Here is a 26786-nt window from a genome sequence, read left to right as displayed (position 1 = left end):
AGAGATAAGAGAGCATTAGAGTAATAGTTTAGAAAAATCCCAAAACCCTAGCAGAGCTTAAGGAAGTGCCGCACAGCTGAGGGGGAGGGGTTTCTCCCCCTCCCCCCCTCCTCTCTTTCCCCCTCTCTTTCCTTGATCTGTTCCCCCCTCCCTTCCCCATTTTCCTTTCCCCCCTCTCTTCCCTGATTTGTGTTTCTTTTCTTTTTTGTGTTTGTTTTTGGATTTCGCTTTCTTTTCCCTATTGTTGTTCTTTGTTTGCTTGTTTATTTTTTCTTGCGAGGTGTTTGTTTTGGCACACTTTGTGGGTACCGCTCATGGGGGATTCACTCAAACTTCTCCCCAATGTCTTTGAGTGCGCCACTGATCTCCTCCACGCCAGCTTTGCCGTTTACTGTCTTCTGCTGGGTCTTTTCACGCGTCCCTACCGCGATGTGCTTCCAACGCCATCTACGTATCGGTTTCCAACAAGCACGCAATCGGCTTTTCTTCCGGCTGCTGTCATCCGCCTAGTGTGCTCCTATTTTTAAATTTTTAGTTGTATTGCTTTGATTTTCCCTGTATTTTTCTTGTTTTCTTGCTGCTTGTAATAAAGTCATGTCCTCTTTCTTGATCTCCTTGCTTGTTATTTTGGTCCAAACCCCTGGGGTTGTGGATGTGAATGATATCCTGGCTTTCGGGTTCAGGAGGATGTGTGTCGGCATGGGGTCCTTTTGATCCTAGGGTCGAGGAATAAGAGCTACCTATACATTAGTTTGTATCTGCCTAGCGCAGATTTGTTATTCCAACTGAAGATTAGTTATAAGTTAGTGGATGTTTGGCGTCTTTGATGTGTAATCTTTAAGTTACAACTTTGATCTTTTAGCTTCGCCTAGGATCTTTCAGAACATTATGTTCTGTGATTGTAAGAGTTTTAATACTCTTAATTCCTCTATTAATGAGATAAGAATGATTTTCCTTAAAAAAAAACAAAAGCTTTCTAAACGTGTTTGCATGTTCTTCTTTTTCTTTTTTGACAGAGTTTTCTTTTAAAATAGGTTAATTTAATTTATAATAATAACATGTATTTCTTTAGTATGTGAAAATCACATGTTTTTTTAATAGTAAAGATAAAGTTAAAATAAATTTATTAAAAAAGCATGTACATCTCAAATACTATTAAAAAAAAAAAAGAAAGGAAGAATTAACACGTGTCATTTTTATAAATTGAATTAAATGAAGTTCCTTAAAACCCAATTTTTTTTTTTTTTTAAAAAAAAAAGAATCTCACCCACTTCCATTTTCTCTCTTGCAAATTCGTCTCGACCATTTTCAACAAAAACAAGAAGTCAAATAGAACAAGTTTGAGAGAAACTAATTAATCACAATAATGAAGTTTCCATGAAAACATTTCAGTGCTACAATATATACGAACAATGATTTTTTTTTGGAATCATACAACTTTGAGGGTCCATCTCATAAAAACACATAAAATTTTAAGGGACTTCAAGAGTTTTGGGGCTAGTTCCCCCCCTAGAAGTGGATGAAGAAGGAAGAAGATAATAATTTTTGTTTGGTGCAAATGCCGTTTTAGAAAAATTATGTTAGTTTCCTTTAAAGCTACGTCATTTGAATTAAAAATAAAGAAATTGTAATCTTAGAGAAATGTTGCGACAATGAAAATCATCATTGATATGTCATGTACAAATTAACCCGTCCAAAATTCAATAATAATTTTTACTATTATGTTAGAAAGTAAGCATTTAAAAGTTCATGTAACTTTTCTCTTTATGTTAAATGTAGATTTACATAAATGTAAGCCGAACCTTTTCTCTATTTCCCTTAAGAGAATACCATAAATATCTCACTTATCTTAAAAGTATGTGTAGTAGCCCACCCTAACCATCAAGGACAACTAGAGTTCCATTCTCAAGGACCATTCACATTTGGCTTAATAATGTTAAGCTAAAATTTAGCTAAGAAAACATCTTTTTTTCTAGTTTAACAACTATTTTTTTCAAAACACCTACATTTGGCTAAGCATTTAAGCTTATCTACTCTCATTATTTCATTTAAAACGTTTTTTCTTTATCTATTTTCATTATTCATAAAGAGAACTAATACATAATCAGATCATTTTAACTATTTGATTTTTTTTAATTATTATAACTTACATATTATTGAGCTATTGTACTTAGCAAATTTGCTAAGTAGTGTAGCAGCTAGTCAAATATTCAGGCAAACTGGCTAGCTAGATTTAAATATTTTCCCTTTTTTTTTTTTCTTTTTTTTTTTATAATATTTTTTGTTATAGACTAGTCAAAATAACATTTTAATTAGGGAAAAATTTACTTTACCCCCTGAAGTTTCAGGAATTTTTTAATTCGAACTCCAATGTTTCAAAATTAGTAATGTACATCCTAATGTTTCAAAAAATTTCAATTCAGACCTTCCGTTACTAATTTCCGTCTAATTGGACGGAAATCATCCCACGTGCGTCTCACGTTAGATTTTGATGCCCTCTATTATAATTTTGTCCTCATTAAAACCTATGAAATTACGTAATTACCTTCATTAAAATATATAAAATTGAGGGTAATTACGTAATTTCATAGGTTTTAATGAAGGCAAAATTAGAATAGAGGGCATCAAAATCCCACGTGAGACGCACGTGGAATGATTTCCGTCCAATTAGATGTAAATTAATAACGGAGGGTCTGAATTAAAAAATTTTGAAACATTAGGGCCGGAGGAGTACATTGCTAATTTTTAAACATTAGAGTTCGAATTAAAAAACCTCTCAAATTTCAGGGGTAAAGTAAATTTAACCCTTTTAACCATTTTAGTTAGCCCAAAGTATATTGATGAAGCCAACCTGGTTTGATATGACATTACCATTATTAAACAGATTAAATCATATTAAGTATATGGTTCTTGAGACTCACGATTAAAAAGTCTACTATAATAATCATGTCACATGATGAACATTTCCCACCATGGAGCCAACTAAAATGAGATCGTGGGGTTGTTGTGTCATTGACAACTCAAGCCTGCATTTCACGAGCGTTATTATTAATCTTGTTTTGTTCTCTTAAGAATCTTTTGTTGAAAGATTTTTATTTTTAATTGAAGTTTACTCTTCTATAGAATTTTTAAAAAATAAAATAAAAAATTATTGGTTCTATTTTTTATGCTAAACAAACAACCAGCCAATGATACTTAACACGTGTCATACTTAGCCCTTAAATAAACAAAGGGACATGTTTGCATGTCATTGTCACGGTTGTTGTTCTTGTGTTTGGTTACTTGCACGTGTCTATAAATAATAGCATTTGATGATCAAAGGGCTAGACTTTGCCGATAGTCACATCAGTTTGTGAAATATTTATAAAATGTTTATATGGTATATAGATGTACTCTTTGGATAAAAGCACGGTAAGCACCGATATTTTCTCGAATAATGTTAAAAACTATATTTTAACTCCACCACATTTCTTATGTGATAAAGCCATCCGTCATTAGATACAACTTGTCTAAAAAAAAAGGAGTGCAATTAAAAAATTGATTGAAACTGTCACATTAGCATGATGAGATCAAAATATAGTTTTTAGCATTACTCAATTTCCTTAACGTTTAGGTTTTCTATATCTATTAAAATAACAAAATAAAATAAGATTTATGAGAAAAGCAAAAAGCTAAGAGATATAGAGAACACACAAATTTGAGGGTGTTGAGGCTTTAGAAGCTTACATTCACTACTAGAAAGTGCATTATAGGACTATATGTAAGACTAATGTATGAATCATAAATCTCAAGGTTATTAAACCTCATGAGGATAGTAGTAGTAGAATAAATCGCCTTTTAATTTGAAATGACAAGTAACAGTTTTATGTGAATACAATATTCGCACGTTGTGAGTAATTAGGAGTCTAATAGTAGTTATCCTTCTATGATAGTTATCTACGTCAGTAAAGTCATTTGTATTATTTAAATGATTGTTACCGATTATATAAGAGAGATTGCTTCCAAGTATTCATCAAAGGGCACGACTCTTTTGTTTTGTTATTAGTTGATTCGAATCAAAAGACATATATGAAAAAAAAAAAAAAAAATCCTATATATTATAACAATATAAATGAACTCATCCTAATATATATTCATTAAAAATTTGTATTGACAATATGAAATACTTACCCAATCTCAACCTAAACAAATATTTATGTGATTAATCCTATCAATAACCATATGCTGGTGACAAAGATTAAAACCATGACAGGCTGAACTCTATAATTATTTGCAAGAAAACAATTAAAAAAAAATGCTCTATTTATTTCGGTTTAAAATATTTTAAATCAATATTACGACTTTTTTCGCAAGATAAAATATTAAATATAAAATAACTGAAAAATCAACTTGAACGCATTTATCTCGGCACCCGCTCTGGTTCGTGCGTTTGTAGACTAGAAGTAAGAGCGACCAACAACAGAGTGCTTCAAAAGACACAGGGAAAGCAGAGGATGGAAACTTCGCTGCCACCGATTGCTTCGTGGTTTGGTGGGTTTTGAAGCTTTGGGTCTCCGACGCCTGTGCTTGAGAATTTTAATACGGCACCGTTTTTGGTTGACGTTACAGTAGGAGAATAGCTTCCTTTGCATGCTCCATTAAATTAATGGAGTATTTATAGTTCGTATTATTCTCTTATTCATTCCTTACTTTACTTTCAAACTTCTTTTTGTAATCTCAAAAAGCTCTCTCTTTTCCTCTCTCTCTCTCTCTCTCATAATACTTTCTGCGCGTGCTTTGGGTTTTCCCGGAAAGCAAAACAGCAAAAGGAAATATGAAGACTTTCAATTCTGTAAGCTCTCCCTCTCTTCTCTCTCTCTCTATATGCCAACACGCATGTGTATGTATATCCTCTGCATGATTATGCGTTCAAATTCTTAGCCTTTTGTACTTGTACTTTCAGTTTTAATTGTACTTAACTATTTATTTATTTATTTTTTTAATTTTTAATGGGGTTTTTATAAAATTATACTTAAGTTTTGGGGTTATGAAAACAAATTGATACTGGGTTTTCGAGGATATGATCGATGGTAAATTTTTTGTTATTTTTATTTTTTGAAGTTCGAGTTTGTTATTGTCTTTTACTTCCCGTTTGGTTGATGAGAAAAAAGAGTATACAGAGGAGAAGTGTTTTTGGAAGTGGTTGTTTGGTTGATTTTTGTGTTCGATTTTACAATTTCTTGTGATTGGTTATGTGTGTTTGGTAACTGGGAAATTCGTGTAAATCATTTGAACGACGACTTGGGTCAAAAAGTATTACAAGGTGATGTGTGCTTGGTAACTGGGAAAACTCGAGAGAAGGAAAACAAATAGAATTTACGTTCTTATTTAGTATTTGAATTGACTGTTAAAGCTTCTTATTTTGCTTATTTCGTTTTTGCTGCAGACCTCTCTGTCTTTCTTTTTTCTTTTCTTTTATTTTTTACCTTGCGAATTTGGTTGACTTGGAACTCCTTGAATCATATGTTGAGCGTAATAACTCTCTTAATAATATATGCATACTTTTCTATATTTTCCAAATTTTGACCCGTTGTAGTAGTTGAGAAATTTGAGGAGAAGAAAAGACAATAATTTCGCGTGTTGTTTTCAGCAAGTACAGCTGTACAGGTTCTTGTTCCCACGGGTCCCAGAAATTAATTGATTCATAATTCAAAGTGTTCATCCATTTTTCAAAATTGAGTGACTATTGTTCATTAATGTGATTCTCTTCAACCAAGTCATGGATACTGGTTCAGTGACTTAAAGTTTGGGAGAATTCTTATGATACTTACGACCACTTCTATTTTTTTTTTTTTTTTTTTTTAAATTGCTCTTAAAATATATTTTATAATGCTTCTGTGCTTCATTCAAAATTCATGATTGGATCATTGAGCAAAGAATGTGACTACAACTTCGCATGTTATTATGCTTTTTTTTTTTTTTTTTTTTTCAGGCTTCTGTACTTTCAGATCTAAAGAATAGGACATACCTCTGCAGTTTCTTAATTATAGCATCTTTGATTTGTGGTGCTTACTTCATTGGTAATTCCTTTGTTGCAAAGGAGTACAAAGATGTATGTATTTCTAACAGAGCTTCTTTTTAACTATTACTTGTTAGTCATATAGATTTTAATTTGAGGGCCACTGAAAGTCTTGTTCAATTAAAAAGGATATGCTTTGACTTGTTCAGGTTGATATTCATATGTTTTTGAAGGAAAGTATATGGGGCTGATGTTATCAATTTTGTTTAGAAAACCTTCCGAGCATCAAAATTTTCAATTCCATTTCAAATTATGTAACTTTATGTCAAATGATTTTATTAAGTTTGGTTAAGGCTTTAATGAAAGCACCAACATAGGTTGGCCTATAAGCCAGAAGTTGCAACCAGAAACTTATTGAAAATTTTGACTTCTGGCATGGAAGCAATATTTCTTCATCTTTTTATGATACCTTGCAAGGCTAATCCACAGAGGAAGAATTTGAAATAGAGAATGTAATAAGTTGGAATTGAAAGTGGCATCACTAGATATGATCAACTTGCTGCTTAACTTATAATTCTTATGGCAAGACTAATTGGTGTTGATGACTCCATGACTTAAATATATGTAAATCTTAAGTTGAAAGACTCTTTGATGTGATAGTCTAGAACTTTAAAAACACCACTTACTAATTTAGTCTCTTAAATTTGTTTTTTAGGGAGAAGTCTCTTAAAGTTAAAGTCAAATTTCTAGGTGTTAAATTGAATTGGTATTATTAAACCATGAATCCTAGGTATAATAGTATTATTGGAGATTGCAAGATGAAGTAAGGTTTTCTTTTTGAAATTCCCACATCCCCTTTCATCCTATTCTGATCTCTTTGTCATATTTGGCTATGGATTGGCAGATATCTCTTGGGGCGGCACAAACTGTTATTGATTAAATAATTGGCTTGGTTAGATTATTTGTTTTTTTGAGTTCTTAAACTCATGATTAAATGTTTTGTTTAGACGTGTCAGAATTAATTCTACTGCTCTTGGTCATCATTCTCTTTCATACTGTATGAGTCAGATATAAAACTTTTCATACTGCTGGCTGTCCATGTCTCGAAAATTTGAAATGTTATGTAATTACTGAAGGATAAATCAAATATCGTGGGCAATTAATCTGGGTGTGAGTTGCCTAACGTTTATATTTTTTCAAAACCTGTAATCAAACTTTGAATTTGCACGGATAAATCAAAAAGATTCGTAAGAAGGATCATAACTAATTAACATACATCATAATACTTCTTGAAATCACATGTGCAGAGATTTACAAGATGGAGAATGATTCCTACTAAAGAGAATTTAAAGTCTAAGACATGCAAGGTCTGTCTCTTTTTTTTTTTTTTTTTTTTTTTTTTTTTTTATAATTTTTAATTTTTATTAATTTTTAATTATTTTTATTTCTTTTATAAAAGAAGTCCTTTCTGTAATAGCATATTAAGTTGAGATGCTTTATAATTTATCTTTCTCCTCTTATTCTTCCCCAAAATACCTTAGAATCATTGCAGGCCTCCTGGGAGTGAGGCATTACCTGAAGGAATTGTTGTCGAAACATCTAACTTGGAAATGCGACCATTATGGGGTTCTGTTCCAAAAAATGTAAGTGAAGCCACTGCTGAGATTCTCAATGTTTGGCTGGCTTAATTTATCAGATATTTTGTATTATTTCACAACAATTTTGTTGTGGTTGTTTTAAATCACATGATAATTGACATATGGTGTTACAAATTGCTAAGAGTCATGCATACACTTTCATGCACTAATCTGTTGATCTTCTTGGCTTTTTTGTGTAATTTTTTTTAACACATACCTTGTAATATTTGTGTCAGAACAATGCAAATCCTTCTGTTAACTTGTTAGCCATTCCAGTTGGAATCAAGCAAAAAGACTTAGTGAACCAAATTGTGAAAAAGGTATAGGTTTTCCTTTAATTTCCCTGTGCTTCCAAAATCTTCTCTTGATATTTGTGTCTAATATCTGTGCATTCTATTGCAGTTTCCTTCAAGCAATTTTGTTGTGATGCTTTTTCATTATGATGGTGTTGTGGATGAATGGAGGGATTTAGCTTGGAGTGATCGTGCCATACATGTGTCTGTAAAGAATCAAACAAAATGGTAATGTTGACTCTTCCTAGATGGTTGTTTATAAATTACAATGGGAGGTGGCCATGTCTTGAGTTTATATGCATAAGGGGACTCTCTTAATAAAACAATACCGTGTGATATGTAGGTGGTTTGCCAAACGTTTCTTGCATCCAGATATAGTTTCTGAATATGATTATATATTTCTTTGGGATGAGGATCTTGGAGTTGAGAATTTTGACGCAAAACGGTAAGTATTGTTTTCTGTTAATTTTCTGGAATGATATTGCAATCCTGTATTGCCTACTCTGAAACTCCACCACCAGCCTTTGTTGCATCAATGCCTTGAATAAAATATGTTACTCCGAATATTGAAATAACAATCTTGTGTGGAATAAGAAGACAGATAAGATTCTTAGAAATGTGGAACTAATGATCATCACTATTACTGTTTTTGGAATAATAAACTTTACATCTCATTTTCGTTTTAGAACAATATTTTTTATGATATGCATCTAACTCAATTTTTGTAATTATTATTTGAAAATATAGTTTTTATTTTTTATTTTTTATTTTATTTTTATAAGTAAAATGTAGTTGTTATACCATAGGATGTGTGGAGATCACAGAACATATATTGTATTGGAAAGCAAATCAAGTATAACAGATGATAGTAGGAGAAATAATCCCAGCTTCATACCTTGGACATATTAACAACATAGTAGAGTTTTGTTCTCTTTCTTTTTTTCCCCCTTCATGGAGGTCGATTTAGACTTTAAACTCAATATGCTGAATATCTTGCAGATATCTATCTATTATTCAAGAGGAGGGACTTGAGATATCACAGCCAGCACTTGATCCTGTTAAATCAGAGTTGCATCATCCAATTACTGTACGTAGAAGCAGATCAAGGGCGCATAGGTCAGTGTACTTTTCCAGAACAAACGGGTTGCTGCATGATTAGATCTATACTCTAATTAATCTTACTGCAACAACAATTAGATCTATACTCTAATTAAGGGCTAATACTCACCATGGTTACACCCATCAGTCTATGGGTTACCTTTCAAGAGGGGGAAACAAAATTGCAGGGTTAAAACTTAGAGATATTGTAGGCATAAGGTACTTGATCAAATGTTTATTGAGCTGCAAGGTTATTGGAAAAGGCTTTGTGTTTCCTTGTGCTTCTATTGAATTTAGTTGAGTAGTCACATATGAAGATTTGCAGCTTTTTTTAATGCAACAAGGTCTTTTTGTCATCACTTGCATGGTAGTGGTATCTGTTTTAATATATGCCAAATCTTTAGCAATTGTGGTAATTGACTTTTATAGAGTAAGATTGTCATCAGTTTCTTTAAATTGGATCCAAATGTATGCGATATAATTGAACTTATCAAAAAAAAGAAAATGTATGCGATATAATTGAGTTTGGCCCATTTTCATGTAATTTTTTAACAAATTGAGTTTGACCCAGTTTCACGTAATTTTTTAACAAATTGAGTTTGACCCAGTTTCACTTAATTTTTGAGCAGAAGGTATTATAAGTTTAAAGGCAGTGGCAGGTGCGACGACCAGAGCACTGATCCTCCATGCGTGGGGTACGGAATCACCAACTCTATAGCTGTGTGGTTGTTCTATCATTTATTGCTTTTTCCTTCTCATAAATTTTAATATTGCTGAACAAATTCTTTGTTTTTAATAAAACGTGTTATGCAGTTGGGTGGAAATGATGGCACCCGTGTTCTCAAGGTTAGCTTGGCGATGTGCGTGGTACATGATCCAGGTATAAAATACTCAACCACTGTATGAACATTGAAAGGCATAATGGAAGGGAGTTTTGCAAATTAAAGTGAATGGATGACGGTATAATGAGGATTTCTTTCACATCTAATCAACCATATCAGATTTAATTGCTTAAGTCGGCATCATTGATTATGTCCAGCCTACTTTACGTTGATTAATGCAGAATCTTTTTATTCTTGCTACGTTAGACAAGAACATGTCAACCATATTTTTTTAATCAGTTGAGAATTGTAGACGTGATAGTGGGATAATATTTTTGCTGTCCAACTGATATGAGTTTCTTACATCAAAACAAATCTCTTACTATGGGTTCAATGTGGACCTGGCTTGAAACTAACCTTCTATTATTGAATTAGAACTTAAATCTGTATGACTCATGTGATACAGGTAACCTGAATCCACCCTGTAAAGCTAACTGTGATAGAAACCACCTTTAAATGGTACATAAAAATGTCTTGGAAAAATCAGAAAACTTTAGATAATAATAATAGAATCAGACTGGTCAAGTCTGAGGAGACTAACCGTAAATTCAATCTGGATCTGCTTGCTTTGAGACGGGATTTTTTTTGCTCTCAACTTTGGACTGCATCTTCCTTTATGGTAAGTTTTCTTTAATGGTTTTTGTCCTTTTCAGAATGACTTGATCCATGCATGGGGCCTCGATAGGAAGCTCGGCTATTGTGCCCAGGTAACTATTTCTTTCCTAGAGCTTCTTATATTCAGCTCCATTGGGAATCTTTGTGATGTTTGGACTATTTTTCAGGGTGATCGAACGAAAAGAGTTGGTGTTGTTGATTCTGAGTACATAGTTCATCTGGGCCTTCCCACACTTGGTGCCTCAGATGGAAATACGGTGAGTCATCTTTGTATGTAGCACTATCTTAGGAGTTGGTTGGTCAAAAAAATACTGAAATAGTTGTCTTGATAGTTTCCTTTTTGCGTCAAACATATTTGCTGCAGATCACAGCATCACAAGTTTAATAAATTTACCCACAATCACGTGTCTTTTTATATACTTGTGATTATGTACTGATGAGGACACATAATTTTAATGATCAATAATTTTGATCTGCCTGGCAGGCTACTCACTTTCTACCATCTGCTTATTCATGCAGTTAAGCAATCATTCCCTGGATCATTCTTTAAAAGAGACGTCAAATCCACCAGTGCCGGTACATTTATCTAAAGCTAAAGTTGCCTTCTAAAAGATATTTCATCTATGTAAACTGAGTGTTTTTTTTTATAAAATTAATTTTGTAGGCACCATCAGACTCCCAAAAAGTCGATCCTAGATCTCTAGTAAGTGCCAGTGACATTTTTTTGCTAATATGAATGGTGCAAAGTTCTCTCTATCTTCCATTCTATATCGTCAGCGACCACGAATCCAAAAACTAATTACTGAGTAACGAATCGTATGCAGGTCCGGTGGCAGTCCTTTGTTGACATGCAAATCTTCATGGCAAGGTGGACTAATGCGTCGAAGGAGGATAATTGTTGGGTTGATCCTTATCCACAATCGGGGAACCAAAGAACAAATTGATTTGATTTATATAGCCTTCATCCAAGCAAAAGGCAAGGTTGCTGACTGTTCTCATAAACAACCTCAGTCAAAAATCGAACAAGCATCCCATGTACACCATTTTTGTGGTACTTCAAAAGGTCAAAACCACTGATGTCTTGTTCTTTTGGATCTTGCAAGGAGCTTGTGACCTGGTATCACTGGCCATTGTATCATATGGATTTTGCCCTGGCCAGGAGCTAACCAATTCTGCTGTCCAATTTAATTTGTATCTTTCATTTGGTGAAAATTATAGAAAACGATTTTCCATTACAGATGAAATATGAGAGATCCACGGGACACATGAAATTTTTTCCAAGGATTGTTGATAACCTTTTCAATACCAATGTATTTTTTTTTATTTTTTTTTTTGTGTGTGTGTGTGGTTGAAAGTTGTTGTATAACGATGTAATTATTTAGGCAATTGGGTCTTTGTGGATCTTCAATTTAGTTGTACAACTTGTTCTTGATGCATCTCCAATGTATATATCTTCATGTTTTCTGACAGTTGATGTTTCAGATTCTAGCTTTATATTAAGAGCAATTCTAGCTTTAACAAGAATTGATCTAAGAGTTAACTGAGATGAACATGTTAGTATTGTAGAATAAAATTGTAGTTTCTAGCATTAATTTATTAGTTACTAGAGTAATGCTAAGAATTACATTTTTATCTCACAACTATCAGACAATGCTAATATATTAGTTACAACCAACTCTTGAACCAGTCCTTATTTGTTGGGACTGTCACGTCAATATTATGGGGTAAATGATAAATGATTGTGTCACATCATACTAAACAACAAAGTTAATTTGCAAGCAAAGCAAGCCTAAACTAACCATTCCTGCAACTTAAAATTTTGATTTTGGCCTAAAGATATGGGGAAAAAGGCGATTTTTGCCCCTGTGATTAGAATAATGTTAGAAATTATATTTGTATTTTATAATTATTTTATGAATAATGCTGGAATGAAGACTCTTATTTTCTTTGTGTTATTTTAAATGTGATATGACCTTTTTTTTTTTTAGACATGTTGGCACAAGAGAATGAATGAGAGATTCGAATTAGTAACTTTCTTTCATAAGGTGTAATTTTCAGCTAATTGAGTTACTTCTTGAGGACAAATGTGATGTGACTTTTAAACCACCAATAAATCAAAATTCAATAATGATAATCTCAAATTCAATAGTGATTTTATAAAGCATTTCCCTAAAATTAAATTTTGACAATTTGATGGTTTTTTATTGTCATAAATCTATATATTAAAGAAAAAAAAATTCAGGACATTTTCCCATGAAAAATAGACATTAAGAGACAACCTTCCACTAAACCTTTCTCATACCCACTAGGGTTTAAGCAATTAACCCTTCCATTTTTCTGTCTCTCCCTCAAACACACAAACACAAACACACTCACAGAGAGAGACACCAACATGTCACTCTTTCGCCTCGTCCTCCTCCGCTCTCTCCGCCGCTCCTCGGCCACCTTTTCCCCCAACCCACAAACGCAAACCTTAACCCCACTTCTCAATCATCTCCAAAGCCCCAACACCGAATTCCAAACCACATCGACGCGCGGCTTCGCGTTCTCGTCGGCAGAGGAAGCCGCAGCGGAGAGGCGGCGCAGGAAGCGCCGGCTGCGTATCGAGCCGCCTCTGCACGCGCTCCGGCGCGATCAGGGCCCGCCACAGCGTGACCCAAACGCGCCCCGGCTGCCGGACTCGACGTCAGCGCTGGTGGGGCCGCGGCTGAACCTCCACAACCGCGTGCAGTCGCTGATTAGAGCTGGCGACCTGGACGCCGCCTCCGCCGTGGCGCGCCATTCCGTGTTCTCCAACACCCGACCCACCGTCTTCACTTGCAATGCCATCATAGCTGCCATGTACCGCGCCAAGAGGTATGTGTGTGTGTCTGGTGTTTGTGGAGTTTTGAACATAAAGGCCTAGCTTTTTTGTTCGAGTAGTTTGATTATAGTTCAGGTATCCACTACACCTACTTCGCTGTGATGGGGGTGTATGTTGATTGTAAAGGTTTTAAGGTAGAGACACAATTTTTGTTTCTTAGAATAGTTTGATTGATTCAGGTGCAGTGAGGCTAGTGTTATATTCGCCACATCTTATTTGAGCAATACAGCCTGTCTGCCTGACGATTTTCTTTATTTTTGTAACTAATTATTTTGATTTTTTTATCGTAATACGCATATTTTTGTTTTTATCGGTTTTTGCTGGTTTTAAATTTTGATATGATACCCAATTCTTCTTTTATATTTTTGGTTTTGGTGTTGAATTGGGATTCCACATAGTGGTTAAATGTGACTATTTTGATTGATATAGGTACAATGATGCTGTTGCTCTATTCCAATACTTCTTCAACCAATACAATATTATTCCGAATGTTGTGTCTTACAATAATTTGATTAATACCCATTGTGATGAGGGGAGGGTTGACGAGGCTATGGAAGTTTATCGCCATATTATTGAGAACGCACCATTTAGTCCGTCATCGGTCACATACCGGCACTTGACAAAAGGGTTGATTGATGCAGGACGGATTGAGGAGGCAGTGGAACTTTTGAGGGAAATGTTGAATAAGGGGCAGGGTGCGGACTCATTGGTTTATAACAATTTGATTAAGGGGTTTCTAGAGTTGGGGAATCTGGATAAGGCGAATGAGCTTTTTGATGAGCTTAAGGAGAGGTGTCAGGTTTATGATGGGGTTGTGAATGCAACATTTATGGATTGGTTTTTTAATCAGGGGAAACCGAAGGAGGCGATGGAGTCATATAAATCCTGGCTGGATCGCCAGTTTAAGATAGTGCCTGCGACTTGTAATGTTCTTTTGGAGGTGTTGCTTAAGCACGAGAAGAAAAAGGAGGCTTGGGCGTTGTTTGATTTGATGTTGGATAATCACTCCCCGCCAAATTCCCAAGCAGTGAATTCGGACACGTTTAACATAATGGTTAATGAGTGTTTTAAGCTTGGCAAGATTGAGGAGGCAATTCCCACATTTAAGAAGGTGGGAGTGAAGACAAATTCGAAGGCTTTCCAAATGGATGTTGCAGGGTATAATAATATCATTTCTCGATTTTGTGAGAATGGGATGTTATCAGAGGCGGAGATGATGTTTGCAGAATTGACAGCAAAGTCATTGTCCCCAGATGTCACAAGTCATAGGACTTTAATTGATGCATTTTTGAAAGCGGACAGAATTGATGATGCTTTAAAGGTGTTCAATAGAATGGTAGATGCTGGCTTAAGGGTAATTGCTAATTTTGGCAACAGGGTATTCGATGAATTGATCAGGAATGGCAAGGTAATGGATTGCGCACAGATTTTGTCTAAAATGGGAGAAAAAGATCCAAAACCAGATCCTACTTGCTATGAGGTTGTGATAAAGGGACTTTGCAATGAAGGTATATTGGACAAGAGCCAGGATTTACTGGGCGAGATGATGAGGTATGGTGTTGGACTTACTCCTGCATTGCAGGAATCTGTAAGTGAGGTGTTTGGGAAAGCTGGGCGTGGTGAAGAGATTGAGAGACTGTTACGTATGAATTGGTGGGGATCTGCACATGTGCAATCAAGAACACCTCCTCGAACAGCAGGACCTTCTCATCCACCTTTGGGACCCCCTCAAATGACAAGACCTCAACACCCACCATCTGAATATGCTCAAATGGCCAGACCACAGTACACACCATCTGGACCCCCTCAAATGTCCGCACCACAGTACCCGCCATCCGGATCCCCTCAAATGACATGGCAGCACCACTCTCCATCAGGACCCACCCAAATGCAGCACCACTTTCCATCTGGACCTCGTAATATGGCCGGACTACACCACCCACCAGCAGGAACCCCTTCAATGACAGAACCACATAATCCACCATCTGGACTGACTCAAAAGGTAGGGCTATCAGGACCCACGCAAATGGCATGGCAGCAGCACTCTCCATCTGGACCCTCTCAAATGGCATGGCAACAGCACTCTCCATCAGGACCCTCTCAAACGGCATGGCAGCAGCACTCTCCATCAGGACCCTCTCAAATGGCATGGCAACAGCACTCTCCATCAGGACCTTCTCAAACGGCATGGCAGCAGCACTCTCCATCAGGACCCTCTCAAATGGCATGGCAGCAGCACTCCCCATCTGGACCTCCTCACATAGCTAGACTCCAGCACCAACCATCAGGAACCCCTCTAATGACAGAACCAAGTTATCCACCATCTGGAGTGAGTCAAATGGAAGGGCTGCGGCACCCACAGCCAGGACCTCCTCAAAGGAATGGACCCTATCAATCGTCATCAGAAATTCCTCTAACTGCAGAACAGGTAGCAGCAGCTTAGTTTGATACTCTGATATTAGGTCATTGATATACTGGTTCTCCTTTGTTCCAATTTCAAACAGGGCAGGGAGATGGCCACATCATTGTTATATCTCAAGTGTCTCTTTGTGCTTTAAGTTTGTGGTGGTCTGTTTCACTTGAGCATAATAATGTTGGACTTGTGACTATTCAGTCCCTCTATGTGTTATGCTGACATGACGAGCTAATTATTTTTGTACCCTGCTTCTACACATTTATTACATATGTTCTTATTCTTAAATAATCTCGATGATCATGAATCCTATGTGTTGAATTATGTGCTGAACCTGGATATGAGATGCATTTTTACAGACGAATTAGCATGAAGAGCACGCATAACTCATTGTATATAAATTATTTGGATTGCATTTTGATGCTGATTTTGCTATGATTATGCAGCATATGTGATTCGACTGTTTGAACCAGCTGAGTTGGGTTGCATGCTTTATATGTTGCATTGTTTTGTATAAGTAGGGAATTTTTGCTAAATCTATATAATTATGTGCTGAACCTGTATGGAACCGATGCCTTTGGTTGTAAAATAATTTTTCTGCCGACTATGAACTTATATTTTATTATATGATTTTGCAAGGTATATTTCCATCGTGAATTAAAGTTTTGCTTTACTACATTATGAGTATGGTTCTTTAGTGAAATAATATATTTGTGCATCCTATGATGAAAAATAAATAGTTGTACCAAGTGGATAAATATTTTATGTTAAAAAAAGGAACATTTCTCAGCACTTTGAATATCAATCGTGTGTAAGTTTTTCTGTTGTGAGTAATTTCCGTAAGTGTAACTGGTTTCTTATAGCTATTTCACGTGAGGGAAACTAAATCATAGACATCTGAAATGAGAATCTTTTTGTCTTCAGAAATTTTTCAAATGAATTGGCTTTAAGTGTAGCTTCAACTTTCTCTCATGGGCCTAATGTTACAAATACAAAACACTTTTTTTGCATGCTCCAACGTGCAAGTTAGTGTTCTGGACTAGGATCATTTTTTTTTTTAATAATCCAGTTTTAATCAGGAATATTTAGGAGTTTATTCAGAATTGTCTTATGTGACCACAGAAACTGCTTTGATGTCTATATAGTGGGGAGCTGCAAGGATATTAGTAGTCAGTGTAAAAAAATGTGTTTCCCCCCCCCCCAACCCCACCCCCACCCCCCCCCCCCCCCCCCCCCCCCCTCCCTCTCCAAGGTGTCACCTCATTATATACAATCAATCTGAATTCAGGCTATTTCTGTATTTCAGGATCTTGTGCGGGAACCGGTTTGTGCTAACAGTATCAGGAAGTTGTGAAATTATGAATGCTTTTATGCCTGTGTATTTTGATAAATCGCAGTGTAGTTGTGGACATTTGCTTTGATGTTTGCTCTTCCCATGCAGAACATGCGAAAAGTTAAATGTTTGCTTCGAGAAGCTTTCTAGTTTTTCAACATCAACAAGTACTTTCACACTTTGATTCCTCACAACTCAATCTAAATTATCAACTCGTTCACTCGGTGCCGAGCAATGCAAGGCGTGCAACAAAAGCAGAGAAGATTGTGTAGTAGATATCATTGCTATATTTATACTAAATTCATTTGGCTAGGTTTTGAGGCTTTTCTAGATATAATTTTTTTGTTTTGTTTTGCTACCCTTTTGTCTTCTCTAGGCTCTTGTTTGTATTGGCTTCCCCAACTTTGCTTTTAAGCCTGTTGTTTTTTGGGGTTGGCTTGCTCTTGTTGAATATTTTCAATAAAGTTATTACTTAATAAAAAAAATTAATGTTTATACTCATTCGAAAGGAGGGAAATCATGATGTAAGGGGGTTAACATATTCCCATGTTTAAGGTCAAAACATGATATCGACTGCCATGGCGGGAGTAACGGAAAGGGCTAGAGAGAGAGAATGAGCCAGCAGTGCAAGCATCTTTGGAATTTGCAATGTACAAAGTTTTACTCAAATTGGGTTAGAAGAATTTTTTCTAGTTTAGTCTATTAAATTGATGCGTTTAGAATGTACGTGATTTTTGGAGGTATTTTAAACAGAGTATGAGATTTTCTTGCATGTATTTTGAATGATATGCTAGTTTAATAGAATGGGTTGAAAAATGTTTGTCCAACCCAATTTCTCGTTCATTATCTTTTTTGATTTTTCTTTTCAAAATAAAAATATTAACAATCAATCTAAAACCAAAAACACTTGAAAATTATTTTTTCTTTATACTACGTCAGAATTTTTTAAAAAATAAATTAAAAAAACCTTAAAAAAAATTAAAAAACAGAGGTTTTTTTTTTAAAAAAAAATTCAGAAAAGGCAGGCCTAAGATGAACTATAGTTATTCTACCGCACCAATAATAGCACTTGCCCCTTGGGTGCTGCATAAGAGGGGCTAGATGATGAAACTGCAGGCACTCTCTCAAGTTCGACAGAATCATAACTTAATCTAACCCAATAAGGCATCAGTAAACTTATGACAACTACTTTATTAGGGTTTCATCTCTAGCAACCGTCGGAGGGGGAGAACCTTTGTTCTCCCCCTTTGGCCCTCCTCCCCTCTCCCTCTTTTGCCTCCCCCCTCCTCTCCCATCACCCTCTTTCGCTTAGCGAGTTAGCTTATTTACCTGATGCTTCTAGCTCTTTGGGTGATTTTTTTCCTTTCCCTTTCTCTCCGCCTCTTCCCACTCCTTTGGTCCCTAGTTGTTTTTGTTTCTTTCAATTTCTTCTTTTGTTGTTTTTTCTGCTTGTTTATGTACACTTTGTGAGTGATGCTGTTGGGGTTTAACTCAAACTTCCACCTCCATTTGAGTGCGCTGCCGATCTCCTCCGCGTGCTCCACTGCTTGCCGTCCTCTGCTGGGCATTTTCTCGCGCCCCCACTGCGATCAGCTTCCAATGCCCCTTCCGTTTTCTGTTTCCGGCGAATGCACGATCGGCTCTTCTTTCTGGCTATTGTCATCCTCTTAGTGTGCTTTTTATGTTGTTTATTTTCATGAAATTTTGTCTGGCTTTCATTTTTTTTGTTCTTTCTATCTTGTTTTGTTTCCCTGTAATCGTTTTTATTTTTGCTTATAATAATGCTCGGTCCTCTCTCTTGATTTGCTCGCCTAATGCCCTTCGAATTTCTTGCTGTGGTCCACACCTTTGGGTTGTGGATGTGAACGTTATCCTGACTTTCGGGTTGAGGAGGATGCACTTTGGCTTGGGGTTCTTTGCCCTCAGTGCCGAGGAATAAAAGCTACCTATCTATTAGTTTGAGTCAGTTTGGCAAAGGTCTGCTGTTTAATTTGAAAATTAGTTATAGGTTAGCGAATTTTGTTTGAGTTTGGAATATAATATATCATCTTTAACGCTTGTAATCTCGTAACTTTGGCTATGGTTGCTTCAGAGCTTTTGCTCTGTGTTATTTGAGCTTTATGCTTGTTTATCAATAAATGAGATTGAACTGATTCATTTCAAAAAAAAAAACTTATGACAACTAATATTAATAAGATTGATGATTCCCATTTTGAGAGTTAAACTCTCATCTTAGTACTTGGCCAACTACTTTAAAGATTTTCATGAGCCACTAAACCAAGATAGATGGAAGCCTAGTCTCAGGTTGTGGTCATATTACTTTGCTATTGACCCTATTGGCTATAACCTGGAAAGCAGAAAATTAACTTGAACGCCACTCCCGTACATGAACAAGAAGTTCGAGCATTTCATAGAATTTCGGACTTCAGATCAAGATAGCATCCACACGTATTACAAGCAGAACGGTATCATTCAATACTTATTTTCCCTAACTCAACCAACTTCACTTGAAAAGGTAGTATTTGAATAGCAAAATCAATTACGTGCCACATGAACATGGACATAAAAGATTATTCAGGATTTAATGGTAACATTTATCTCTATATTAATGATTTTTTTTTTTCCTCTAAAGGGCTGACAAATTCTCCTCTCAAAATTTGTGCAACAATGAGATATTCTCTTACAAAACTACCTGTACATTTATACCAAAACAAAAATCACTGAGCCAACAGTACTATGGTTGGCAAACCACCAATAATGCCCTAACAAAATCGAGAAACTCTGAAAAAATTTCTAAAAAAATCTCTGCAGAATCAGAATTTTCAAAATTCCATTATTGTTGAGGTGAGGTTGAGCAAAGGTTCCAGTGCACTTGGAGCAAACTTCCGAGCAAAGAGATAACAAACAGATGTCATCTCAGAATTATAACGACAGAGTGTGCCGTTATTCCTTATAGACTGTATAAAATCTTCTGTAATATTTGCTTTTTCATACTTTGCCGGGTGAGGACCCGACACTGACCAATCAACCCAAGTCACGGTCCGATTCGAATTCTGCGAACCATGGAACATGTTCAGGTAAGTTGGAATATAATGTTCATCTGGGTAGCAAGCAGGTAGACAATGTTTCCTGAAGAGGGTGTAGTACATTGTGTCAGCAATGATACTAACAGCCAGCGCGCGGTGAAGTTCAAACCATTGAGACCCTTTCCGCCATTGACGGAGATTTATATAGGGAAGCATGTGGCGACTGTAGCGACCGCGTCCATATCGGGAAGGGTCATCATATGACTCAACAAAGCTGTGTGCAGAACCAGTAAGATATTTGTAGACAGTTGGGAAGTTATAGACCGGGATGCAGCTCTCAGAAAGAAGAACAAATCGCTCATTTGAAAAGTCAAGCAGGGCATTGGCTAGAAGGCGTCTCTCAGCATCAGATAGTGTTGCTGTTCCCCATCTAACATTCTGAAGAAGAACAAAAATGGTTCAGTGGAAAATACATGCATTTTTTTTAATGAAGTTAAATACTTACTTTGCAAAGCTTAAATTCTAAATGTCATTATAGAAGAATCTGGCAATTTCTTTTTACTGCTATGTAGAAAAAAAAAGAAAACAAAAACTTACATATTATTCATTACTTAGTAATGAAAATCCATATGTTTCCTGTGTGCAGGTGTGTGTGTGTGTGTGAGAGAGAGAGAGAGAGAGAGAGAGAGAGAGAGATGCTTGCTTGGAGAAAAGATAAAGAAATAACTTTTTAATGCTCACTTCAATGCAACAAATTTATAAGAAATACCGACAACATGATGCATATGACATTGTCCTGAGTTTTCAGTAACATAAGGAGCCTTCTTTTGAACCATTGAAGGGAGCATTAAAAAGTTTCAATGGAATAGTGTACCATCACCGATCATCAGATTTTGGAGTTTTAATGGAATAGTATACAATAATCCAAGATAAAAGAGAAATGTTATTTAGTAAATTGTTATACGATTAAGATGATATGACAATGATATCAGCTATTGACTTTTCTTTTTACGACCCGTTATTGATCTAAAGACTAATTTCTACTACCATGTCATCCCAGTTATATGGTAATCATATAGTAATCTACTAAATAAAATTACTTCAGATAAAAATGCATGCTACAGGTTCATATGTAACAATATGGATTCTCTTCAATTAGTATCCACAACTCCAGTAAAATAGGGAGAACTAATGCATATTAGGTATCCCCTAAACATGGAGATCAGGCACCACTTGAGCTAAAAATTTAATCCAGGAAAATTTGGTCTGATACCACTGGCACTTTTTCCAGTGCGTCTCTATAAGTGTGCAAAGGGTGTTGGCAACTACTTAGGAAAGAAAAGTTTATGTATCAATGAAGTTACTATACCTGTTCATTTAAAATTAGCTTCTCGATGAAATGTGAAGTCCATCAAGATATATACATAGCAGAGTGAAGATAATTTCAAATTCTTTTGGCACTACTGGTTAACATGGATGCTTCCTATCTTACAAAGGGGGGAATTCATAATCGTAACCCCATGATCGATTATGCCTATACTGACTCATGTCACCAACTCTAGTCATTGCATTGTGTCCTCTGTCCATCATCCTCAACTCTCATTCAACATTCTCTTAAAGAGAGTATACTTCATTATTAGAGACAGAAAAAACAAAGGCCAAGGCTCACACAACCTCTTTTCGCTTTACAATTTGAATCCCTTATACAGGAAAGCAACATTTGTTGCCATATCCAGCATTTGACTGGTGTTTGCCACATGTTGGCAATGGTGTAATTTGTTAAATCTTGGCAACATCAAGGTATATCCAAGCATGTTGTGTAAGTTCCACATACAAACTTGGGGCTTGTTTGCTAATTTTTCTAGGATTGCTTTTCGCTTTTTAGCAAAAAGCACAATCATTAACAAACAATTCAACACACAAAACACTCAAAACTGCTTTCACCTTTATGTTATATCACAACCAAAAGGCCAAAAACACATTCCAAAGAGCATTAGCAAGCAAGCCCTCAATGTCCGACACAAAAGTATATGTGCTTTAGAATTCTCCATGCTACATAGTAATTAGGCTGTCACCAAGCCTACTGAACTGCTTACTACATACCTTAGTTCCTAGGTATCCAATGGCAGCAGGCACGCTATGGAACACCCAGCCGATGTCCGGGCAACAAGTGGTGGTCCAAGTGATTGCCTACTCCATCGTTGATTAAAGCCTAGCGTGGGTTGTTCAGCAAGCTGGACAAGTCACAAAGCAATATATAAAATAAAACATACACTAACTCCAAAACTGAAAAGATGATCCACAATTAACCAATCCGATCATCTTCACTTCTTTTTCTCTTGGTTCTTGGTTGGACCCAATAATTAGTAGTTCCTGAGAATCATTAGTTTTAACAGGAATAATAATTTAAAAACATGTCTTAGTTTCCCTTTTCAACCTTCTAAGGGAAGAAATGAAAACGGTAAGGTCCAGCTGCATTGCAACTTAAGTTTACTGATTCAAACTTCAAGTTTTAGCAGTACACTAAGAATCTGTCTGGGATTGCATTAAAAAGTTTAAAACGTACTTTTAGTACATAAAAAATTGGTCTGTTTGATAAAAAATTCAAAAAATAAAAAAACTTATTTAACTTCTTTTTTTTCCTCAAAAAAGGCCAAAACGTACGTTAAAAATGAAATTTTTTCTAAAAAGTTCTTTTTTATTTTAAAAGCTCTATTTTTCAACACAATCACAAATATGCTATCAGTTTCAAACTCAACCCAAGAACTTCAAGCATAATCCACTACACTTCTAGTTTCTCCAATACACTCAGTTTATAGCTACTGCAATTAAAAATAAATAATAATAACAGGATTGATGGAAACTCAACCAACACAGTGTACTTCAGAACCAGATTCCCAACTTCAGCCTTCTTTGAACAGCATCCTCAATCAAACAATTAATATCAATATCCCTAGGCACCAAAAGAGGTCAACTTGAGGCATCCTATTTGCTTCAAAATTAGCCATTGCTAACCATCATTCCTTTGTCTTATAAGATTGAGTTTCAGTACTTTGAATTGGTCTATTGCTAACGAATTCATCCTTTACCAACAAACCTAAAGTTTCTGGCCAACTAATAACAATGAAATACAACTCTTGTTTTTCAAGTGACAGTAGGAAAGATCATAATTAGCAATTAAATATCAACTTCATAATAATTTGAAGTACCCCATATTTGCATCGGGCTTCAAGGCCATATATAACCTTCCCTGCAATGTATCATGTGAATTACTGGAAAAAGTTCTTTTCCATTCACAAGCACATAAACATGCTTCATATTTCCCTCTTCCATCCTAAATAAACTTGTTGATCTCCCAAGTAAGAAACCCAAGAAACATCCATACCCATTCCAAAATACAAAGTTCCATTCCAAAGTGACTTCAACATTTCTTTTTCCAACACATTGATCAACTTCTTTTACTCATTACCCCGCACATAAAACAAAACTACTACAAACCCACAACAACAATAAAAAGATATAACATATAATAATTGTTAAATCACCACTTAAAAGAGCTTAAGTTAATAAAAAATTAAAAATTCAATTAATATTTTAATACTCCCATGTGAGCTGAAATGAGAAGTTAACAATGACAATTTTTAACTCAAATATCATGTTAAATTTTAACTTATCACAAAAACTTAAATTAATAAAAAATAATAAATTTAATCATTCAATTTATATTCTAACCTACTCATACCAGACTCGGAATTTGACGGCCATAAAAGGGCGAGTCCCGGGACACATTGAGCTTGTATCCCGGAGGCGAGTGAACATAGATAGAGAACAACTCTCCGCCACGCCCCCCTCTGAAGAATCTCTCCCACAAAGGCAACATCGGCAAAGGGCCTCTCGTCAAGAACATGAAGGCCACCTTCGGCACTCTCGTCTTGTGGGGATACTCATTTTTCCTGGGCACCATCGACGCCCTCCACAAGAGCTCGTCATCGGACATTCCATGCGTCACATTGCTCGGCTTGAGAAACGCCTCCATGCTCATACAGTCCACGGGCTTCTCGCACTCCTTCACGACCGTGGTTGTGCCGACGGCGCAATTAGAGTAGAGCTCGGCCTGCGAGGCGATGTAGTGGCGGTCAATGTGCGACGTGGTGGCGAGGCCGATCACCACGCCGGCGACGAAGACCACTAGAAATGAGAGGATTTGAACCATTTTTGACAGACCCGTGTGCTTCTCTGCGGCTTCATCTCTGTTTCCGATCTTACTGCTCGTCCGACCCATTGGGTTAGATCAAAATCCAAAATTTGCAATAACTTTGAAATTCCTCTGTCTCTCTCTGTTTACAGAGCTATTTGAATTCCAGCTTCTCTGGAAGCTATTTGAATTGCCATAGCTTCTTCGAAAACTGTTTGAATTCTTGAAAAGGCTTTTTGGAATGTACCCCAACTTCTTCAAATGCTAATTGGATTCTTAAAAACGAAAAAAAGAAAAAGATATTTGAATGTCAGGTTCTTGAAAAGATATTTGAATTCTTGAAAATGGTAATCGGATTGAGGTGGTTGATTAATCAAGAACGAACTGTGAAATGCGAAGCAGAATTTTGATCCATTTTAACTTCAAAAACAGTTAGATAATCGAGAAAATTGGGTAAAAAAAATGGTGAGAAACGAAATAAACTCCACGACGAAAGAGAGCGATAGAGAGAGAGAGAGAGAGAGACAGCGAACTCGAATCGCTTTGATGAAACAAGATACGAATAGTTCGGAATATTTGATGGGATTGGAGGGTTGAACAGTATGTGAGCAGTGGGGATTTGGATCAGCGAAACGTTTCGGAGATGCTGAGACTCAAAACGCGTATCGGATTTTACAGAGAGAGAGTGGGGTAGTTGACGATGTTGATAGAACTTAGAAAACTAAGTGGGAGATTTGGAGAGAGAAAGCGAGAGTGAGTTTCCGAGAATATTAAGAAAGAAGAATCTCTGGATCTCACTCTTGAGAGTGACACGTCTAAAACTTTAATTTAATAATGTTTCTATATATATATATATATATATATATTAGGAGTCTTGTTTGTTAACTTTTTTTTTTTTTAATGGCAAAATCAGTTCCTTTGATTGCATCAATTTGCAATTAGCTCATTGTTGTATAAAAAAGTTGTTGAGAACTTCCTCACATAAATGAAAAAAAGTGTCCAAATTTTTTACGAAAATTGTCAAATGTCAGGTTAGCACCAATTATATTATGACATGTCAGCACTAACTAGGCTAACCATAATTTCATTTGCCTCTTTCTCATTCTTTCAAGCATCAATTAGAATATTGAGATTGTGAAGACATTAATGAGGGAGACATGTATAGATTATCAAGAAGAAATACTACAAATGATGAAACAATCCCAGAAAGAAAGCTAAGAAAGTTGTCTCATGAGGTGGAGCTACTTTTCATTTCACATTTTCAAGCAACAATCACAGCAATCATCAAAAGCCTTCTCAGGTAGATCAAGAAGCACTCCATGAACAACCTAAACTGCTAGCCTCAGTGAATCACAACCTCTGACTAAAATACATGTTCATAAAATATCTTGAAGGATTGAATTCATCTTCAACAGAATCCATAGCAAGGGTCACTTGGTGAATGGCCTTGTGCTCCTGTGACGGTGAATATTCATGCGCACCTCCTTGTCTTTGAGAATTAAACTGTTTCAAAAGTTTCAAGATGTGCTAACTTTTGGGCACACCCAATTGCTAAATAAGCTGTTTCTCACAATGTGTTTGGGGGCGTTACAAAAGTTTACAAGTTTAACATTATTCTAACAATTTGCTTTTTTGGACATTGAATCCGCCAATCGGTGACCAAAGATTGTGACATAAAATAATGTATCACTGCCAAAAAAATGAAAGAAAAAATAACCAAAATTTATTAATTAAAACAAGCATTTGAATTTAGAAGAATGATATTGGAAAATCAATTACTAATAAGATTAGAAAAATACAAATGATGATTGTCCCCAATTTTTGTCATAATATCAATTGAAGTAGTTCTCTGATCATTAACTTGAATCACTATGAACATCATGAATACTCAAAAGGGAAAAAGGATTACTTGATGCAATATCAGAAAGTATAAGGCTATATACTATCTGCATTTATCTATCACTTGATTTCTCTTTTTCTCTTAAGCAATCTTCTTCTTCTTCTTTCTTATTTTTTCTGTCTTTTTTCTTTCTGTAATATTCATAAATTATGTTCATGATGTTTCAAGGCGTATATGTTGGTGAATTGCCTCAAATAAAGATTTTCCCAGCAAAGTTTGACAATACTACAGTACAATCAAGATACTTTTATCTTTGTTCTTCATTTTTTTTTCAACTTCATAAAAACAACATTAAACTTCAGAGAATTAACAACACGATGGAGGCAATTTTATTTACCCTCAAAGATATGCCTATTTTATTTGGTATTTGCCCTGGGGTTTAAAAGTAGACACAGGAGGAAGAGGGCAGCCATTGGGAATTATAGTGTTTGGGTTCCTCAAGAAAGGGTGAATGCTACCAAACAAGAAAAAAGGGTGGGCATTATGTGTGATCTTAACACTATAATCACTTAAAGCATCCTCCAACAACTGTGG

At 35.8% G+C, this 26786-nt stretch overlaps 3 protein-coding genes across 4 annotated transcripts; 2 read left to right on the top strand and 1 right to left on the bottom strand.

Annotated features, from left to right (window-relative positions):
• The first annotated feature begins 4407 nt into the window (after nucleotides 1–4407).
• On the top strand, nucleotides 4408–11991 carry LOC132176949 (uncharacterized). Of its 2 annotated transcripts, XM_059589114.2 has the most exons (15): nucleotides 4408–4831; nucleotides 5972–6091; nucleotides 7306–7365; nucleotides 7540–7641; nucleotides 7872–7955; nucleotides 8038–8156; nucleotides 8272–8373; nucleotides 8928–9044; nucleotides 9656–9721; nucleotides 9840–9906; nucleotides 10561–10614; nucleotides 10690–10779; nucleotides 11042–11098; nucleotides 11187–11225; nucleotides 11347–11991. In XM_059589114.2, the coding sequence occupies exons 1-15, from the start codon at nucleotides 4814–4816 to the stop codon at nucleotides 11464–11466; spliced, it is 1215 nt and encodes a 404-aa protein (XP_059445097.1). In that variant the 5' UTR covers nucleotides 4408–4813; the 3' UTR covers nucleotides 11467–11991. The 2 variants fall into 2 exon arrangements, with proteins under 2 accessions (XP_059445097.1, XP_059445098.1); XM_059589115.2 differs by lacking the exon at nucleotides 5972–6091.
• Nucleotides 11992–12826: 835 nt separating this feature from the next.
• On the top strand, nucleotides 12827–17632 carry LOC132176948 (pentatricopeptide repeat-containing protein At1g10270). Its single transcript, XM_059589112.2, is given in 4 exon segments — nucleotides 12827–13378; nucleotides 13815–15813; nucleotides 17240–17254; nucleotides 17256–17632. Coding segments are annotated over 4 exon segments (2538 nt in total). The 5' UTR covers nucleotides 12827–12914; the 3' UTR covers nucleotides 17316–17632.
• A 2103-nt stretch (nucleotides 17633–19735) lies between these two features.
• LOC132178893 (Core-2/I-branching beta-1,6-N-acetylglucosaminyltransferase family protein) lies at nucleotides 19736–25110 on the bottom strand. The gene is made up of 2 exons (XM_059591469.2): nucleotides 23900–25110; nucleotides 19736–20595 (listed from the first exon to the last, which is right to left on the bottom strand). Exons 1-2 carry the CDS (start codon nucleotides 24437–24439, stop codon nucleotides 19954–19956), a joined length of 1182 nt encoding a protein of 393 aa, XP_059447452.2. The 5' UTR covers nucleotides 24440–25110; the 3' UTR covers nucleotides 19736–19953.
• Nucleotides 25111–26786: the final 1676 nt, after the last annotated feature.

Source organism: Corylus avellana, chromosome 4 (genome assembly GCF_965113065.1).
Source record: "Corylus avellana chromosome 4, dhCorAvel1.hap1.2, whole genome shotgun sequence".
Taxonomy (NCBI): domain Eukaryota; kingdom Viridiplantae; phylum Streptophyta; class Magnoliopsida; order Fagales; family Betulaceae; genus Corylus; species Corylus avellana.
The sequence above is the reverse complement of the archived record's forward strand: the minus strand, read 5'-3'. Positions and strand labels throughout refer to the sequence as shown.